Source organism: Electrona antarctica, assembly GCF_951216825.1.
Source record: "Electrona antarctica genome assembly, chromosome: 21".
NCBI lineage: Eukaryota > Metazoa > Chordata > Actinopteri > Myctophiformes > Myctophidae > Electrona > Electrona antarctica.
The window spans coordinates 16,002,987-16,024,851 of NC_136802.1; the positions used below are offsets into that span (position 1 = coordinate 16,002,987).

Consider the following 21,865-nt stretch of genomic DNA (forward strand, 5'->3'; position numbering starts at 1 on the left):
TGATGATGTCAGCAGATTCCTTTTTCATGTTTAGAGTTAGCATTAGGGAGTGTTTTTCTGTGGCTCGACTGCCAAATAGTTCCAATCGGAACACTCTTGTCACTTTGTGGTCACAAAAGCATTTGTAATTTCCCCTGGCTCCTTTTGGATGGCAGTAAAGCCATTGAATTTGAAGCCAAGATAAAATGAAAACAACAATACACAATATATGCTTTTTCTCTTCCGTGGTGCATAGTCAACGCCAGCAAAAAGTAATTAACACACATTGGCTTCATTAAAAACACATCCTTTAGCCTCAAGACCAGCCTCAAAAAGCTGAATATATCCCGGAGACCAACATATCTGCGATTTTAATTAATCCAATACAGAGGTGATTAGTGTTCCTTTGGTTTCTTTGATAGGTAAATTTAGTCCTTCAGATGTAACCTTGGACTGAAAGGTAAAAAACAAAAAGTAATATATAAAATAAAACTGGTACTCTCTGTCTTCAGTTTATTTCACTCCAAGGTTTGGATTAAAAAAAATCACACCTGTGGGAAGTGAGGGGCGCCATATTGGCGTCATATTTGGCGGACATTTGACCTAATTTCTCCTTTCATTGTCAATGGCAAATATGAGACGTGTGTGGACAAAAGCTATAGGAGGGTATAGCGCCCCTCAAAAATATACTGAGGATAGTACCTATTTGGCACATTCATACACACCTTTCTACACAATGAATTCCCGCTGTGTCTGTACACTGACATTAAACATTGATTGTACACAATAGACTCAACTGTAACGTTTTCAGCAACAGACTTACTTTTGATTACTTAGGTCACGTGTTTCCTAAACGTTTCCATGCCAAGGACCCCCACATAGGCATAGACTCTGGCAGTACGTGGTCCCCCCTAAATAGCAAAAATGAACTGATCTAGCAAAAAGCATTGTGAGCTTGTAGATAAACTATTCTTTTGAGGGGTGCATGGCTTTCCGAAATTACGTCATAGGCCAGGCAAGTCTATGGACTTTTAATGTTTGTCGAGAGCCTATACATTTCCCACCCCAGCCAAGTCTACGGACTTTAATATTTGTTTAGGGTAAGTTAGGATGTAATTTGTGCCAGCCAAGCTTCCATGGACTTTGTTTAGGGTAAATAATCAGCGACGTCATCTTGCTGAGACATGAGAACATCAATGTGCCCCCAAAAATCTGGGCGCCTTTCACTTCACACAAGTGTGATTTTTTTAAGCTATTTACAATATATTGAATATTGACATGCCCAAATTAGGGATGCCAATAATCATTATGCATTTTAATTTTAATTGAAATTAAAATATTCATGTATATTGTTTTTCGTCATTTATTTATTTATTATTATATTATGTGAGCTTGTAGGTCTAAAGCCAATGGTAGTGGTGCATTTACGTAGCAACAAAAAAAGCATGTGTCTTTAGTTTTTCTTGAATCTGAGCATGTGGCAATTTATTTTGAGATAATACATTGCCCTTCATGTTATCTCTTTGCAGTGCAAGGACAGATAGAAATCCTTGACTCAACTTTGTTGAACATGACTACAGTCCTGCAAGAGATTGCACACTTTTACATTCTGTGTCACAAACTCACAATACCTTATCTTCTTTCATTTGAATGTATTTTCAGACCAAAAGGCTTTTTTGGGGGGAAAACATCAAATAATTGTCTAATCCGCTTTGGTGCATCGCTCAACCCCGCACTGCCAAAGCTACACATGAAGAACTTCTCAAATACAAACAAGGTTTCAGATACCAAACTGCAGTAAGGATAAAGAATACATTGTCATTTTATGGGGATGTAATTTGGGAGTAGGCCTATACAGTATCCTGGTTGTTGAACAAGAACCTTGATATCAATGCACGCCGTGTCACTCCCCTCAGCACAGGATAAGTGCTAGGCGTTTATTTGAGTGACTTATGCACTGCCCTTCCTAAAAAAGATATAAATCCCCAAAGAACATTGGCTACAGCAGCGCAAATTCATCTCTGTCTGACCTTTATAAAGAAAATGTAATCTAGCTAATACCAGCATGTTTGAGTCATCAATTTTGAATTGGTCTCACATTAAATGGCACATTTGGTTTTGGTAGATGATTTATAAAACCTATATCCTACATTAGTTTCATTGTAGTGGGAGTGCCTATGGCGGTGGTTCCCAAAGTGGGGTACGGGGACCCCTAGGGGTCCTTGAGGGAGTTCCAGGGTGTACCCAGCTAAATGATAGTTTGGAACCAAATGGACCCTTATGGGTCTGTAACTCTGAGAGTGTACAAATGGTAACGGGTCCGTTTGGATCCATTTGTACACTCTCAGAGTTAAATTAACATTGATTTTACAATATAAATTGGGGGTCCCAGAGATAGAAATGCCATTAAATGGGGGTCCGTAGACTAACGCATGTCAAACTGAGGGTCCTTGAAATTAAACAGGTTGAAAATCACTGCTAGAGCCGTAAAAATCTTCTCTTATGGGGGTCCCTGGCATGTATTTTCAAATGGGGGGTCTGCAGGATAATTAGTGTCAATTTGGGGGTCCTTGACATGAAAACGTTTGGGAACCACTGGCCTATGGTCCCATAGATGGATGGAGAGAGGTGACGGATACAGTACAGTTGGAGGCCATCGATATTGTCCTTTTCTTTTTGCTGAGGTTTGCGTGATCTGCGCAAAAGGACAGTTAACCCATTTTGGGCGGGAACCCCTTTTGGTGTTTTAAACATTGTTATAATTTAGCTATTGAAAAATAGCAGATCTACAAGCTCGTAGCGCGCCACCGAGTGGCGCGCTACGAGCTTGTAGGTCTGCTATTTTTGAAAAATCGTGAAAATATTTATTTCAGAAAACTGGAGGATTTAGAAGGATTTTTTTTTAATTTTGAGGTCAGGCCTAAATGGGTCAAATGATAAGGGACAATATCGGTGGCACCCAACTGTACATGTATCAACCACTTAAATAGAAGCTGTGCATCTGTGTATTTATTCTCCCTACAGATTTTCTTTTTAAATTTTCTGCAATTTATTATTCAGGCAATTGAACAGACTGTGATATCGCATTCATTGTCTTTGCCTGTGACACATCACATTTCTGCTGACGTCTGTTAACATCAACAATGGCACACAGAGTTAGGAACCCATTACAAAGAGATTGTCTCTTGTTCTTTTAGATTCCATGCCCAGCCTCAGCAGAATGCAGCAAAAAACAACCTTAATAATAGAGAAAATACATCATAAATAAATACTGAAACCAGATATAATCATGAAGGAAAGTGTAAACTCTAAATTTTCATTTTCCAGCCATTCAGTTGCTTTTATTTTTTTGGAAAAAAAATTGGGGACCCCCCCAAAATAATTTCGGGACCCCCAGGTGGAGAAGGCCTGGTGTAAAGCACTTTGAATTGTCTTGTTGTTGAAATACAATTTCAACAACAAGACAATTCAAAGTGCTTGTTATACAAATAAACATGTCTTGCCTTGCCTTGTTGGGTATAGGAGGAATTCTGTTTCACATGGTTTTTGCCCAGGGCCGTGGTCAGTATTAGATTAAGGCGAAGTGAGGCAGAGCATCAAACCTGTTGTGAGAAAAAGCTTGCTAACGCCTTCAAATTGACATGGAAAGTCCCCCAACAGAGGGACCCAACCTTTATCTGACCCCATTACTACTAGTGCACCTTTATTGATTCCAACAGTGCCACCTCGGTCTGCTGAATGTACACGCACGTGCACACGTGCGCACACACACACACACACACACACACACACACACGCTTCTTCAAAGGAAGGTTTTATATAATTGCTTTAGTTTAAAAATCTGAAAATAATCTAATTTACACTTCAAAGATAACAAAAAAGCTAAATCAGAACATCCCCTTAAACTACTTTGTTTACCTTTTTTCCCCTATAGTTAGTTTAGTTTTATGCAGCCTAGTTTTTATGCACGTTTTACTCTGTAGGCATATAACATTTGTTTTTGTTTCAAATGTAAAATGCATTATAAATCAAATGTTGTCCTACGCCTACTACTACTACTATTTGACAGACTTACTATATACTTAATTAATAGTACTAGTTATTCCTGCATGAGAAAATACTTCAGCAGTAAGTTGTATGGCTCCAACATCACAAAATAGGATTATGTACGATTTCTTCAGCCTTTATTTTGCATGAAAGCAGACAACTTAAGCAAGGGAAAATGTAATGCACTTTCCAAAGTTTGAATGCAAAAACAGCTCAAGAAATCACAGAAACATGGATTGTTTTGTTTTGTTTCCCCCCTCAAATAAATGCTCCTGTTTTTGCTTGAAAACATTCATGGGCACTGTGAAAACAAGGGCTTCTTATTGAACACCATAGAAACAGCTAATTGACGTGTCACTTTGTTGTCTTAAGTCATTAATCAGGACAAGACACACCATGGAGGATTAGCCCGCGGTTCCACCGTGCAGCTGTAGTTTTCATCCGGGTCACAGGTATATTCCTGGACACACACACACCATTCATGTCTTTTGGCTTGGTCATATTTTCAGTCTGTATGGCAGCATTCAGATGTGTCAATTCAAACATATCTAACATAGGCTACACCATGACAGGCTTGGGGAGACCCGATAGCCGAATGGTCGGGGAGCATATATCTTATACCACATGGGCACCAAATGCCTATTTGCCTGTTCTTGGTTTGACTCGCGGCAAGCCTGAGTGTTTGCTGTGTCATTCCCCTGCTCTCTGTCTGCCTCTCCTGTCTCCCTCAGTCACTCCCACTGTCACAATTGAAATAAGGCCCAATAATACATCATGACAGGCCAAGGAAATAGATGTTAAGATGTCATTCACCACCAGGCAGCATTCCAATTAAATACCTGGGGTTTGAATGGAGGCCACAAGGGTCAGTGTGCACCTTAACAGAACACCCCCCCCCCCCCCCCCCCTGCCTGCCTCTTGCTGTGTGCATGTGGAATTTGGAGAAGGCTTGAACAAAGATGCCACACTAAGCATTAGTGAGCATACTTCAGTATGCAGAGTGAAAACAAACAAACACAACATGCACAATTGCCAGTAAGCAGCCAAGTACGAGTGTACAAATACATCAGAATATTGTAGACACAATAGTTTATATATATATATGCCTACATTCCATTAATGTCACTTGGTTGAAAGATTGTCATGGTCATCATTGTGCAATAGCTTTTCTTCATAATCTAAAATGACTTCTTCCACGACTTGCACAGAATCTTCTGGAAGGCTTGTCGGAAATCCTGGTTGAAAATGGTGTATATGGCAGGGTTGAGGGAGCTGTTGCAGTAGCCAATCCAGAAAAAGAATTTAAAGAGGGGGTCAGGGATCTTACAGGAGTCCCTGCACACGCCATACAAGCTGTAGCTAAAGAAAAACGGGAACCAACACACCACAAACACCCCCATGACCACAGCCAGGACAAAAGTGAACCTCTTTTCCCTGGCCTGGGAGATTTTGTTCCTGGATACCGAGCTCCGCCGGCGTTTCCTTCTGGACGTAAAGAGATCCATGGACTTGTTACTGGCTCTGGAAAGGCGGCTGGAGTGTTTGGACAGGGAGCTGCTCTTTTGGCTGGCTGCTCTCTTTATCTTCGTGGAGTTCAGATCGTGAGGCTGGTGACCTTTGCCCTCTGAGGAGGTGCTCTCCTCCGCTTCCACCTCCGTGGTGGTGGGCCGACTGGGCGTAGGCGGGCACCGACAGTGTCCGTTCTCTCGCTCCTCGTGAAACGGAGAGGTGGCTTTGCTCAGCCCGTTATCTGTCTGCGTAACACCTGCGTCTGTCCCGGGCCTTTTTTCCGACATGTTCCTGGTTCTGGTCTTGGCCACCTGGTATATTCGGATGTACACCAGAATCATAATTACGCACGGCGCGAAGAACGACGCAATGCTGGAGGAGAGGATGTACCATGTGTCATCGTTGAGTTCACACTGTGGCTGATAGCTCGCATCAGTATTATTGCCCTCGATTGATATCAACGGCGGAGAAGAAATAAACGCAGATATAAGCCACACGATCACAATTATGCACTTGACGCGCTTAGGAGTTCGTTTCAGGTTGTACTCCACGGCTTGCGTAACGGACCAATAGCGGTCCAAGCTGATTGCGCACAGATGAACGATGGACGAAGTGCAGAACAAGACGTCCAGTGCCAGGTAAATACCACACCAAACTTTTCCAAAATACCAGTAGCCCATAAGTTCGTTTGCCAGCGAAAAGGGCATTACCAAAGTGGCGACCAGAATGTCTGCGGTGGCCAAAGACACAAGGAAAAGGTTCTGCGGGGCTTTTAATGCCCTACTTGTCAACACCGCTATTACGACTAATATGTTCCCAACAACGGTAAACAGAATGAGGAAACTCACGAGAGCGGCTATACCAGCTATCGCCGGCAAAGAATAGCCACTGTCCAGGGTCCATGAAGAATTTAAATGGATCACCGGAGACGCGTCTATTCCGCTGGAATTAAACGAATCCATGCCGATTTGCGCCCGTTATCCAAACTGACCAAAATGTGGTCAATGTCACTCCAGTGATGAAGAGTCCATCAGAAGCTCACATGTCCACGGTGAGAACCGGTGTTCATGTTGGCGAGATGAAAGCGGCGCGCGTCATTGGATACATAGCCTAATCCAAATGACGCAGTAGTAAAGTTGGGAGAAAGCTAAATGTCACTTGAAAATATATTAGGCAGCTATAACGTTCTGCTAAGTTCTTCCATTATAAAAACGTACTAAATTAATTTCCCCGGTTTATATAAACTCCGTTTCAAGAGTTCTCTCTCCAGCCACTCTCCTGCTCGGGCGCAGAGCTCTTAATCAGTGCTGTCTCACTCACTGTGCGTGGTGTGCGTGCATGGCCCATGTGTTGTTGTTCTCATAAAGCGAACCCATTTCTGACACGCCCCCGACTGAGTGCATTATTTTTCTGCAATAGTTTTAATATCGTTGACGCTTAAAACGTCTGTCAAGTGTGAACACCACATGCATTTCATCATAACATAAATATCTGTGCATGCCCCATAGGCTCGTCAACAACCTGCATTTATTAGGCCTACCTAAATGTTTTTGACTCAATTCGTTTCTGACATATAGGGCCTATATTAAATAGCAAAAAAAACTGCAATAAATCAATACATTATAAACATAAAACATAATGTGAAAATCTTAGAAATCACTGTATAGCATCTGCATCTTCATAAACCAACACACTGGAGGTCAGTGTTGCTGCATTCAGAATGAAGTCATCCTTTGAGGTTTTTCCTCAGCAGCTGTGCCTGTGAGATGGCAGAGCAAAGAACTGTCTCGGGCGGCGGGCCCCTTTAGCTCACAGCCATTCATGGAAATGTCATGCAGGGGTGACAGAATGGTATAGCACGTTGCATGAGGTGAGAGTATTGTATGGTGTAGCACTTTGAATGATGCAGCATGGTGTTGGTGTGAGCGAAAAAGAGAGTGTATGCGTCATGTGTGTGTGCGTGTGCCAGTGTGTGTGTGTGTGTGTGTGTGTGTGTGTGTGCGCGTGCACGTGCGTGTGTGTGTGTGCGCGCGTGCGTGTGTGTGAGAGTGATGTTTCCTAAATCATGTGAGACTGGGCTGGATTTACACCGTATACATGCCAGATATGACCAACCGCAGGCTAAGCATTAAGCATTTATTTTGGTGGGATTCGCCTGATCTGACATGTATACATAAATTCAGCCCAAACTTCACTTCCCCACATGTCTGGGAGGTCACGTTCCGTTCCTCGCACCGGGCAGACTGTATAATCACTGAATAAATTAGACACCACAGTCCACACCATGCAGACAGCTTGCATTTCCCACAGTCCGCTGCTGCAATTCACTTCTCCTTGCCTCTCACACTGTTCTGTTCTCTCTGTGTCTCAATTGTTTTTTAGAGACCTTCAAAATCGAATCGAGGAAATAACTAGGGGTGCACGATTATGAAATTATGACCGATAACCGATCTCCGATTATTTGCAGGGTCATATCTGCCGATACCGATTCTGACCGATTCCGATATTATACAGAGGACCACAATGGAAACAAGCCTGGGCCCTATAGGGGCTTGGCCCAAAGAGTACACAAATTAAATTTAGATTAATTTTGTTTTTACTGCAGGTGAAAACCGATTAAATAATCTGTATTATTTTGAGACTGTTCCGATATACCGATATGGCATTTTTATGGCCGATATGGCCATATTCCGATCATGCTACAGATTAATCGTGCATCCCTAGAAATAACCATTCATTTTGTTGAGTATTCATATAGACCGAGCCAAGTTGTGTTTTCTGTGTAGTGCACATATAACACAGTCATAGTATTTGATCAGTGAACGTTCTGTGTGCTGCTGATGTTTCATTGTTGACTCAGGTGTACTGACACGTAGATGTAGAATGGCCACCATCATCATCAGAAAAGATGTGTGTGTGCGTGTGTGCATGTACGTGTGTGCGTGCGTGTGCATGCGCGCGTCTGTCGGTTTGTATATTAGTTTTGTTTATTTCAGTCCATTTTGTGGTAACATAAAGTTCACATTTCATAGGTAATGCAAAAAAAGAATCTGTCTCTGTCTCTCTTTATCTGTATCTAGTCTGTACAACTGGTCTGGTCATATTTCTTGTGCGCACAGGCTAAGCATCTAGGTGTCCTACTGGACTCTAACCTTTGCCTCGAAGCTCAGGTAAAAAAAAAAACGTAGTTCGCAGCACATGCTTTTTCCACCTACGCAACATTTACAGAGTCCTTTCCACCCCTAACCTCCACAAAGTCATCAATGCCCTCATTTCATTTCGCCTGGATTACTGCAACGCCCTTAATTCAAATTTCAACAAAGGATCTATACACCGCCTACAGTTAGTACAGAATGCAACATTTTACCGACACTGCACTGGCTGCCAGTAACGTTTAGAATTGATTTTAAGATTTTATTGTTGACTTTTAAAGCCCTTAACGGTTTAACGGCCTGGCACCCAAATATATATCTGACCTCCTGGAACCACATGTGCCGCCTAAAACCAATCTGGTGACCAAGGGCGACAGGGCCTTTGCAGTCAGGGCCCCCAGACTCTGGAACAGACTCCCACTGGACCTCAGGGTTGCTAGTTCTCTCACAATTTTCCACACAAGACCCAGGACATAAAGTAACATCATGTAAGTCCCAATTACATAATGTGGGTCTAACAAAGGACTCAGAAATCACAACTGTTAATTGACAGCTGTTATATAAACATAATTGACAAAAGTACAATCAGACTTTGCGGATTACAGCGACAACGACAGAAATCTATTCAGAATTATGTCAGGGATCTTATTGGAGCTCAGAGTGTTGCGCACATGACATTGCAATGTATGCTATTATTTGTCCTAGATGACAAGTTTGCCAGACTATACTCTTCAATGTGTTCAGTGTCATTTTTCTTCTCAGCCTGTCTACTCTGGTTGCAGCATACTGATGTAAAGACAGTCCTTTATTACTGTAGTAGTGGTTCCCAAAGTGGAGTCCGGGGACCCCCGGGGGTCCTTGAGGGAGTTCCATAGGGGGTACTCAGCTAAATAATAGTTTGGAACCAAATGAGTTACATTAACATTGATTTTACAATATGAATTGGTGGTCCCAGAGATAGAAATGCCATTAAATGGGGGTCTGTAGACTAATATGCATGTCAAACTGGGGGTCCTTGAAATTAAACGGGTTGAGAATCACTGCTAAAGCCGTCAAAATCTTCTCTTATGGAGGTCCCTGGCATATATTTTTCAAATGGGGGTCCGCGGGCTCTACAGTGTCAATTTGGGGGTCCTTGACATGAAAAAGTTTGGGAACGAACCACTGCTGTAGTATATCCCTTCCTCTTATTGCCCCGTGACTTTTAACACTCCTGCACAACCCTAGCCCCGTTTGGAACCTCACCCTCCGCTGAGCTAAATAACAGAAGAGCTCTTCTCAGAGCTAACAGCAGAGTTTCAAACGGTTTCAAACGTGGCTAGCATCTCAAAATATTGTCATCCCAGACGGAAGAATATGTCCGATGATCGATGTACTACTGATAATAACATGCAACAATAACTCTTTCATGGCTGTATGCTGTTCCAATATTATAAATTGCTTTTATTATTGGGGCATGCCTCCTGGCTCTTGTATGAGTGAGTGCACAAATAAACACTTCTTGATCCTTGGCTGACATTTGCGCTACACAGTGCACACCTTGTTATATTGTGTTTCTCCACACAGCTCCATCACACATGAAAGAGCACTACGCAAGAAATGGAGACAGGAGGGGATTCGTTGCATAGTGCCTGCCTGGAGGAACTGCGATTCTGCTGCCAGTCACTCTTAGAGCTAATATTATTATCAGCAGAGCGTAAGAATGGGTGGGCCGCAGTGTAAGAATGGGTGGGCCGCAGTGGTCTGCATGGGAATTGTAATGTTCACGGTTTGATTCTGGTTCCTCCTGGCTTCATGGCCAAATGTCCCTGAACGATACACATAGCCCCTAACTGCTTCCCAAGTGCTTATTTGCAAACTTCTAATAACGATAAAAAAAATGCAAAGGACATATTTCAGGTATGAAATTTAAATTTAATAAGGAATGCTATATCAAAGATAAATTACAAATTTGACCTTTTGTCAAATTCATGGTCCTGCTGTAGATGGACGTTTCTGATATCAACAATTAGATCAAATGCATATTCAGGTCAATGTTGCATGTATAGTTTCTATATTATTGAATCCCACAGTTTGCTTGATTTAGTTGCGCACTGTTCTACAAGATCTACAAAGTCACAGCGAGTCACTGCGTTGGGAGTAGGGATGGTCCATCCTCTGTTATCGGGTACTGGGCTGGGACGCGACGGGTGGTTGCGTGGTGCGTCATCGTTTTGCCGTGGAACTATGGTGGAACGGGTGAAAAAGTTTGGTAACATTCAAAAATGTGTGTGTGTGTGTGTGTGTGTGTGTGTGTGTGTGTGTGTGTGTGTGTGTGTGTGTCTGTGTCTGTGTGTGTGTGTGTGTGTGTGTGTGAGAGAGAGACACCTTAGAACTGTTTATTGGCATACAAACTATCACAACTGGCCAATAAAAATAAAGTTCTGTTCAGAATGAATTGTCTCCCGTCTTTCCTGCACAAAATAATAGCAAATGCTCGATAGTGGGCTCGATAAGGACCCGGCTCAATAAGCCTGCTCGATAAGGTGATCGTTATCAATAAAACCTTAACGAGCTCCATCCCTAATTAGCAGTGCAACATTGCAAGGATGACATCGTCACAAGGGAGCCAATGACGCGTGGAACTAGAATAGAGACCGGCCAAAGGCCGGTCGAGTTGCTAGTCGCTACAATGAACAGGACATTACCTTCGCACACCAGGACAGGACTGCTTGACGTGGTTCCTCCCTGCGGGTTTTGCCACAATCTGCTGCTCTGCTAAGGAAATAAAATATTCACAGGTCATCTGGTTGAAATTCATATTCATGTATGCGCTTGAAGTCCCATCATCCAAGTTTCATTCCGGAAAAAGTTACTACAGAAACATTGCGATTTTCTTATTCTTTGATCTATGCAAGAGATGCAAAAATTAATGAAATGATCAAAGTTTAATGGGGCTATCACACCGAGACATGCTACAGGCGCAGATGCTTCAAAAACGCTTTGCAAAACAGCCCAGACGACAAAACAATTTGGTGCACTTGTGGACCTGACCTGTGTACATAAACGGGAGATCAAATCATTAATCACAGAGAATACATGGATTCAAGCAGATTAGTCTTGAGTCTGCCTTTGTCATAACGTCATTAAGGTGCAACCAGAGTGACAGGCTATGGAGTGAACACATTGAAAAGTATAGTGTGGGATGTTGTCATCAGAATCAGAATCATCGTTATTGTCACATCACGGTTTTACAAGTAAAAAGGTGGGTGAAATTCGTAAATAATTTAGATGAGCCCACATTTAGGATGTGGAATAGTTCCAGTGGAGCCGTTTGGAATTTGGTACCGTTCAAGAGCATTTATAAGACTTAAGAGGATTTGGGAGGAAGGAGAAAGTAGCCTATCACTCATTCATGCTTAGAGAAAAGACATTGGTGGTCTACATTCCAGACCAAAGTATAATAATAATTTCCAATAGAGGAGAGAGTGCAGTCCCAAGATAGCACCCAAAGCTTATGCTACTAAATGATTGTAGACAAGTGGTGGGAAGGAGCTTTCAAAGCCAATTCAATGCATTGAAGATGGTCTGAGGGAAAGCTTGCATTATATGACTAATGCACATCTGAGTGTGTGATTGCTCTTTTCTAAGTGGAATGTGTTATTTGTAGTAACGTTTGCACTTCAGAATGCTAATGGATAATGACATTATGCTCTTTAATGGTTAATTGGACACTCCTGCAGCCCATATGTCACACTCTGACCTAGTGTGGGTCGTGGCACAGGTGTAAAAATAGCCAAAACAGGAAAAATACTGGAGAAACTGCCATACAGAGAGCTTGGATGCAGAGATGAAATGGTTCTTTCTATTCACCTTTCCCAAAGTGGCCAGTGCAACAAAATGGTGCTCCAACAAGAATACAGCAATGCTATTTACAACTACTGGCAAGGCATGGCCCTCTTGGTCCTCAGACTCCTCACTCCACTTCAGTCCCTACATTGACTGCCGGAAAGTGGCAGGTCCCCTTCTTAAATAGGCTAGGCCCCTCCCACTGGACCGTACCAACCATACCGGCTTGATTCCACAATTAAGCCTAATTCCATGTCCAGAGACAAATTGTAACATATTTATCCATAATAATTCATAAATATTTACAAAACCTACAGTTTGTCTGATCAGGTGGGATGGACAACATGATTTACTTAAAAGGTTTGAGAACCACTGATTTAAATTAGGCTATGCCTTTTGACTCTTGGCTTATCTTATAAAAAGAGGGGTAGTCGCCCATTCTCCAAACGATCATATCTTATGCTTTGCTAGGTTGTACAAAATAATAATTTGGTCAATTACAAAGCTGTCGGCTTTGTAGTGTTGACAAGGGCAGGTCAGAACTTTTATTTGCGACAGACACAAGTTCCAGCTTGGGCTGACAGACCATACAATCTGCTTCTGGGTCACGACTAAAACAGTAGCCTACTTTATCTGCAATTCAATGGTGAAATCATGGCATAGTATTTTGGCATTTCATTCATTCACGGAGAGGAGTGCTCAGTCCAGTCAGTGCAGCGAGTGTAATTTGCTTTGATCTGCACAGAGCACATGCAACGTCACCAGGCTTTCATGCAGGCTAGAAGAGCAGAGTTGAGTTATTAATAATACACGTTCCGGATTTTGGGCTGGAAGTCCGCCTCTCACAGTGTAAATCCACAGTGGTCTGTGAGCGCTCTCCGCACAGATACGCGCAAAACCCCTGACATTTGAAGGAATTTATATATATGCTAACTAAAATAGGTGAAGACCACGAGACACGTCGTGTTTGCTATAAAATATGATTCCCAATTCCCCATGGCCCTTTTGCCTTTTCCCATTGGCAAAAGGGCCTTTCTCTGTGGAGTTCGGGGACTGCCCATAGATCCGAAGTCCCTGTAATCCTGGTCTCTATACTGCCTCCCACTGGCCAGCCGGAGCACCTGATGGAAGGGAAAGGAACTGGTTGGAATAACGTGTTCCTTCCATGAGCTACGTCCAGCCGGTGAAACTCCCCCCTGTCAGGTGAAAAGAAGCAGCTTGGACTCCTGATGCATAGAATTAAAGTGCTCTCCCCAGGTTGGCAGAGTGAGTGTAGTGCCCAGGATTACATTAGATGGGTGGAAAAAATGTGGTTCAATGTAGAATCATGCTTTCATTTTTCAAAAATACATTTAGTTTTTGCCAGACACACACAGTAACAGTAGGCTATGATGGTAGAGAATGCGTTGTTGTTCAATGTCAACCTCAAGGTGACTTGAGCCACGTGAGGCCCAGTGTCGCTCCTCCAAAGGTGAAACCAAATGCACCTTTTTCAATCTGACTGGTTTTCCAATATTTAGGATGGGTAAATCAGAGGACAAATTTCACATGGTACTGTATGTGCAAATGTACAGTGAAAAACACACACACATAAGGAGTGCGGACTAAATCATCCTATTTTCTTAATGGCACTCCAAGTGGTGATTGGGAGTAGGGGTGGCCCTGATTGTATACTGGTAGTAGTATAGTGCACTTGAGCTCAGAAAAAAAGTTTTGTGAAGTGGACTAGATAGAATTTGCGTTCTTCCCACATTAAGAATAAGAAAAGGGCAGCATAATGAAGACCCACAATTAGCATTTTTTCCTGTCACATTAAATCCCCTAGAGAGATATTAATTAGTTTGAGATTACAGCATTATTACAATTTTGGCATTTAGCAGACACTCGTAATTCAGAGCGATCATATGCATAAAAATAGTCATGAATCATACGTAGGCTAAGAACCTAACAGTGGACTATATACATAAATTAAGAACGTAACAGTGGAATATCTATATGAAACTATGCATATATACTATAAAGTGCTATGTCCACATAAAATGCTATCTAAGTTACATAAATTGAACCTTTGCATACGCCTGTAAGGTTGTCGAGGCTAGGGCAAGTGCTACGGCAAGTGCTACAGGCTAAGATGGAGTCTGAAGAGGTGGGTTTTCAGACTACGGCGGAAGATTGGGAGTGAGTCTGCAGTTCTGATTGCAATGGGAAGTGCATTCCATAGTTTTGGAGCCAGAAGGGAGAAGAGTTTGGGAATTGGGACGTGTGGAGCGTTGTCCCAGTGTTTGTAGTAGGGATGCACAAATGTTTCACCCACATATCGGTATCTGCCATACATTCATTGCTTTGAATGCCAGCATCGCAAGCAAGTGCAGCATCTCAGTGCTAAGATCCCAATCGATGGAAACATCCTTTGTATAGCAAAAATGTGTCCAGAATGATCAAACATCCTGCCAAGTGCCAAGTGTTGTCGTTGGTTTGGGCCACCTTGTAGCTAGTGCTGTTGTGCAATATATTGTCATTAGAATTGAAGCGGGGTAGCCATATGATCAATCACAAGTCTAAGCTTTCCCAAGCCATTTGCTTTTAATGACATCATCTGTCAGGATTCAGGAATTACCCTTAGTCATGCAAACAATGTGAGACCTGCCAGGATAATGATCATTATGAAGGTAATGCCTGGAACGAATGGGATAGATGAGGGAAAAGGATTGTGAGCCAAATATTTCTGTCAAATGGATACAAGCATGTCCACCGGCTCTTGACCGCCTGCGAACTGGGGTTGGATGCTTCAAAACATCCATGAGGAAGTGGGGCCTAGCGGACGGAGCAGCATTTGAGTGTGGGGAGCCGGAGCAGACTGCACATAATCACTGCTTGTCCCCCGTACAAACCACCCTTGGAGGCCATGGCCTCTTCGATGTGGGACCTAAGACCTAAGCTGTACACTACTGAGCTGGACATCTGATGATGACACACGAAAGAAGAAGCTCATTTTGCTGAAAATGTCTTTCTGAATCTGGTATAGGATTCTGTAAACACAAACATTGCGATAAACAAACATTGAAGACAAAAGTGAAGACGCAAATTGTGATTGGTCAGAATGACATGATGTATGATGATAAGAGCGCCTCTCACTTCACATGGGTGTGATTTTATTAGGTCCAACTGACCTTCATCAGGTATATCAGATAGATACATGACTGATATGATATGATGAAATAACATGATGAAATAACATTCTTAAAGGAGCATTCAGTGATTTGGAAAACCCCCCGGTCTGCCCCGGTAACAAGATGTGCACATGCATGCACTACAGTGGGGGGACACGCAACAGGCCAACCACGGCAACCATTGCCGGAAGGCCCCTCTCTATCCTGATTGGATAGGCTGGGAAGGCTGGGCCACCTAGCCAAAAACGAAACCTAAGGTTTTTTGACCCCCAGGTGTTAACTTGGGACAGGGAGGAACTCCTTATATGGTCAGCACACTCTATAGTAGGGAGGATTATAAAAGAAAAAAAAAAAAAAAAGTGATATTTGAATTAAGTGAAATCACTGAATATACCTTTAACATGTCTTGTGCCCTACTGATATCTTATCGTCTCTTCTACTTTGACTGCTCAGAAATTGTCTTGTCATCACAATTCACAATGCCAGTTTCACTTCCCAAAAGACAACACAATTGTTACAACAAACAATGCATTTTCTAACTATATGTGAAACATAAAACAAACCCTCATGTGTAAAATGTGTAGCTAGCTATATGGTACTGTATATGAGTGAGTCAGAGCGAGTGACCAATCCTGACAAATGATAGTTGTATTGAAGAGAAAAGATACAAATGCATTTGAGAGAAACAAACATTTTCAAAGTGTGATGGAAAGTCAGGGTATAAATCTAATGTAAGATAAAGTCTTCTTTAAGCTTGTTAGCCTGCACCCCTCAGTAGTAAATCAACAATATAGCTGCAAGCAGCGATAAAGCGGGACCAAGACAGAAGAAGAACAATGAGCAATAAGAACAACACGCACAAATGCTGACTGACGAGCTGAGTTGTCGGTACCGGGATTTGAACTCACAACCTTGTGGACCGAAGGCGGGAGCTCTACTGACTGACCTACACAGAGACAATCAGTGACTATATTGTAAACAGTAAAACCATTCAGTGATTTGGTAACAAGAAGGTGTGCGCATTTTGGGCATGTCTTTATCCATTACTACAGTGTGTTTTCACGCACAGTTAAAGTGTGTGTGTGTGTGTGTGTGTGTGTGTGTGTGTGTGTGTGTGTGTGTGTGTGTGTGTGTGTGTGTGTGTGTGTGTGTGTTTGTGGCTGCATGCGTGTGTGGCTGCATGCGTGTGTGTGTTAGGCAGACCTACATGCTCATGTCCCAGTACGGTACAGTACAGTACAGTACAGTACAGTACAGTACAGTACAGTACAGTACGATATGGTACAGTACAATACAGTACGGTACGGTACAGTACAGTACAGTACAGTACAGTACAGTACAGTACAGTACAGTACAGTACAGTACGGTACAGTACAGTACAGTATGGTGCAGTACAGTACAGTATGGTGCAGTACAGTACGGTGCAGTACAGTACAGCACAGTATGGTACAGTACAGTACCATAAGGTACAGCACAGTATGGTACAGTACAGTACGGTATTACACATTGCACTTATTACACTATTACACTATTACACTACTATTAAACTATTACACTACTATTACACCTATTACACTATTACACTACTATTACACTATTACACTATTACACTAAATACACTTATTACACTACTACAAAATGTTACTCAATACACTATTTCAATATTACACTATTACACTTATTACACTATTACACTACTATTACACTATTACACTATTACACTATGACACTATGACACTATTACACTTATTACACTATTACACTACTATTACACTATTACACTAAACACACTTATTACACTATTACAAAATGAGACTTATTACACTATTTCAGTTACTAGTAACTCTATTATTGTGATGCCATGTCCTAGTGCCTGATGGGTCAAATGTAATCTACTTCAAAAGTCATCACAAATCTTGCAGCACACAATGCATACACTGAGTTGTCTTTACCCGGATTTGAACACACAACCTTGTGGTCCAACGGCGAGAGCTCTACCAACTGAGCTATGCAGACACAGTCAGTTGACTCATTCTATACAGTAACATCATTCAGTATAAACTTTAGTGTGTGTGTGTGTGCGTGCGTGCGCAATTTTCATTGGCTCATAAAAACTTAATTTTTTAACTTAGAAAAAATCTGCTACGATTATTTGTCCGTATCGGTCCAAAGTTCACGTGTAGAAGTTTTCGTGCATTTTAAGCAAAGATTCTGGGAGGAGTTACATTTGAACTGTTTTTCATATAATTCAAAATGGCGGGTGATCTAAAGGTCAGAGGTCAAAAGTCAGAACATGAAAGTTGTTCGGCATGAGGAGACACATATGTGTATCAAAGTGTCATTGCCAACGGTCAAACAGTTCATGAGATATGCACGTTCAAAGTTTGCAAGTTTGCAAGTTTTCATCAATTGAGTGCTATAGCGCCACCATTTGGCCAATCATCATGGGCTTCGCATAGTCACCGTTTGGCATGGTCCTCTATCATGTTGACAAGTTTCGCGAAAACCGACTGCACGGTTCAGTCAGAACAGCCATTTTTGGCGGAAGAAGGAGAAGAAGGAGAAGGGGAGAAGAAAAATAAACACAAAAACAATAAGTGACCAAAGTCACTACGTGACTTCTTGGTCCCTTAATTAACCCATAATGGGCGGGAACCTTTTTTGGTGTTTAGGCATATACTTTAGCTATCAAAAAATAGCAGATCTACAAGCTCATAGCGCGGCACCGAGTGCCGCACTACGAGCTTGCAGATCTGCCATTTTTGAAAAATCGTGAAAATGTGGCGCAAATCTTTGAATTTATATTCTTTCAGTGTTTTTAATTCAAGTCTTTGCTTCTGGCTGGGTCCCTGGAACAACATATTTTCAGATGGGGGTCCACGGCCAAATACAGATAATTCCATGGGTCCTTGACATTAAGGTTGAGAACCACTGACATACAAACATAGGTTTTTCAGAAAACTGTCAGGATTTAGAAGACATTTGTAGAATCGTCCTCAGGTATAAATCATTGTGTCAAAAGGACCGGCTTGCTACTGTAGTGCAATGACAGAGACTGAGAGACAAAATCGAATTTTAGCACAAGCCATTAAATCTAAGGGAAGGAATATAATAGTTTCCAAAAATACTCCTCAAATAATAAAATATCTCAGACTGTTGACAAATTGTCTTTATTTTCTACTGTAACATCATAGAATATGAATTGAAGTCCATAGAAATTGAGAACTATCAGAAACTTATAAGGAATAATACAACATACAATTTCCAATTGTACCAAAACATATTGTACTCACTGTGGGTGAATAAAGCGGTCCTGTCCTGCACTGCTAAATTATAGTTCAACCAATTAGTTGAAAGTTAGGGTCATAGTCAACATGAATGTTACTCGTTTCAATTAGTGGTTGACGTCCATTTAATTCAAATGAAGCATGCAACAATGGTTAGTCTGTACGTAGTACATACATACACTGTTGGTTTATAGATTTATTTGACTATAGGTCAGGGAAAGTTCAGAACCAGCCACTAATAATGGCACATACTGTGGTTGCACTCGCACACATCATATGCATGGATACATATACATAATGGATGGCCACTGGGATGTCACAGTTCTATGGAATATCTGAAAAGACTCTTATCCACTTGTGAAAAATGTGATAATGCAACCCTAATGAGTGCTGTCATGAAAGTAAACAAACAAGTCATAAACATAATTACGTGGTTGACCGGGGTCCTTGTGGGTCTATAGTTGTACTCCCTCCCTCCCTCCTTTCTTTCCCTATCTACACCAAATGTCTTTATCCAAAATAGCTGATCTTTGTGAGCTTGTAGATCTGCTATATTATCTGCAAATGTTCACCTTCTATGACTTGCTCCGAACAGGGGCGCTGAGGTCCATGTGGTGAAATTGTATTATATTGTGAACTGTGCTGAATGTTGCGTAACATACAGTTTGTGTTTGGGAAATGACACTGAGATATTAATCAGAGATGTGTTGCGTACAATAATTGATCACAACAAACGGCTATTCTAACCAACAATGCACAGTACAGTGAGTACACAGTGTGCTGTGCCAACTGAAATGATTCATGAATCATAGTGTCATTGAGGCTTTCAACACATCCATATTCTGAATGGATGCTGAACGACATTCATATTAGACCTGGGGCTTATTTAAAAACGTCTCATTATACTGAAAGTAGATATCTGCTGTTACATTACAATACGCTGGCAAACTTGTATTATATTAGACACACACACACACACACACACACACACACACACACACACACACACACACACACACACACACACACACACACACACACACACACACACACACACACACACACACACACACACACACACACACACACACACACACACACACACACACACACACACACACACACACACACACTCCATTTGTTGATAAAATATTAATGAGAAAACTTGTCGTCCTCCACCATCTTGTGTTTTACAACTTACACGTCACGCACGCACACATTAAATATTTACATAGGAAATAAATCTTTGAAAGCAACATCACACCCCTCGAGGCGAGAAACCCCCTCTGCCAAATAATTTCACAGTTTAGGAAAAGCATCATTAATTTAGGAGCCGACGTGTACAGCACTGCAGACGTACAGTACAGTACAGTACACAAGGCTTCAGCAGAACCCAGTCATAATGATCAATTTGTCTGCTGTGTAGCACCAAGGCAACATTTACTACAGCACTGCTCACATGGACATTCCCACAGTATAGTATATCAGATTAGTACATACAATTGATTTTAATATTGTGCTTTTAAGCAGTAGTTTTTTAAAGTCGTTTTTATAGTCTGTGTGCATTGTGTTTTCCTGTTGTCTTTTACCACTGCACAAAAAAAGTTTCCGAAAGGAAAAATAAAGTTATTTGAAGTTGACAGGTGGCTTCATCACTGGAGACTGAGATAATTAAATTAAATACAAATTGTTTCATGTCCATGTCCAAGCTTGCAGCCGACTCACCAGCTCAGTGAATGATTGGCGGAAGGCCCCTCTCTATCCTGATTGGATGAAGGCTGGGCCACCTAGCCAAAAACGAAACCTACGGTTTTTTGAACAGGGGTAAACTGGGGACAGGGAGGAACTCCTTATATGGTCAGCACACTCGTAGGGAGGATTATCACAACAAAACAAAAAAAGAAGTGATATCTGAATTAAGTTAAATCACTGAATATACCTTTAAGTACAGTATGCCTAGTTTGCCTGGTGGGTGGTGATCCACCTGAACTGAAGCCACACCCACAGCTGTGGTTGTATGATAAAGGGGGAGGGGTTAGGGGAGGAGATGATATTGTGATGTCACTACACTGTTTTTTCTTTTCATTGGCATGTTTGACTGTCAAGGTTTCAGCCTCCAGGAAGAAACCCTAAATACAAAGGGAAGACATCACGGCACCCCATCTTTAACCTTTAAAACAAAAACAAAAAAACCTACATGCCCTGATGAAGGATCGTTTAGAGTCGAAACAACTCTTTTAACTTTTATAAATAAAGTACAACTATTTTTATCCACCCTCTCCTCTTTAACCTTTTTAACCTGAGTGCTCGGATCGCCGCCTTCTCTTTAGTATTCCAGTCCCATTGATCTTCGAAGCACAAGCCCTACTTTAGGCCTACACTAATATTTGTGTATCTCCATCGAGCACCTGGTTGATTTTCTTTGTCACAAAAAAAACTTTTGTTTAAAGAATATCACAATTAACCACATCCATATTGTAGGTGGAACATTAGCCAATCACCTTTGAAGAGACTCTTGATTGACATATTAATGGAATTCAGACATCATGGAATTACTCATTCGTCATGTGCTCAAGGTTGATGATGCTATATGCTGGCATCTGAATTGATTCAATTTCACACAGACACAGTGAATACTCTGTACTAATGGGTATGTTTTGTTAATCCAGGCATGACTACTGAACCATGTCACATTTAATACACTCATGTGACATCATGTCCAACGACTGTAACTATCTATTACCGCCTGTGGCAGTGGTTCAGTTCGAGATGGCAGTGTTAAAAGACAGGTGTTAGTCAGACTATAATGCATAATAAAATATCCATCCTGAAATTTAAACATGAGATATAGCACCTGTCAATTAGCCTCAAGGTGAACTGTTGCTGGAATGGC

The 21,865-nt window shown here is 41.7% G+C and overlaps 1 protein-coding gene and 1 long non-coding RNA gene across 4 annotated transcripts in view; both read right to left on the reverse strand.

Moving 5' to 3' along the window:
- Positions 1 to 21,865, reverse strand: part of LOC306913679 — a 33,250-nt gene that overhangs the window by 2,357 nt on the left and 9,028 nt on the right. For 2 of the 3 annotated variants that reach the window (XR_013788592.1, XR_013788593.1), the window contains exons 2-3: positions 11,375 to 11,444; positions 10,613 to 10,911 (exon numbers count right to left, since the gene is read on the reverse strand). This is a non-coding gene — a long non-coding RNA (uncharacterized lncRNA). Of the gene's footprint in view, positions 1 to 10,612; positions 10,912 to 11,374; positions 11,445 to 21,865 lie in introns of those variants that run through there. The other variant, XR_013788591.1, reaches the window with a different exon arrangement.
- LOC306914119 (alpha-2 adrenergic receptor-like) lies at positions 5,205 to 6,497 on the reverse strand (the record flags this gene model as incomplete). Its single annotated transcript, XM_079491049.1, has 1 exon — positions 5,205 to 6,497. One exon carries the CDS (start codon positions 6,495 to 6,497, stop codon positions 5,205 to 5,207), a length of 1,293 nt encoding a protein of 430 aa, XP_079347175.1.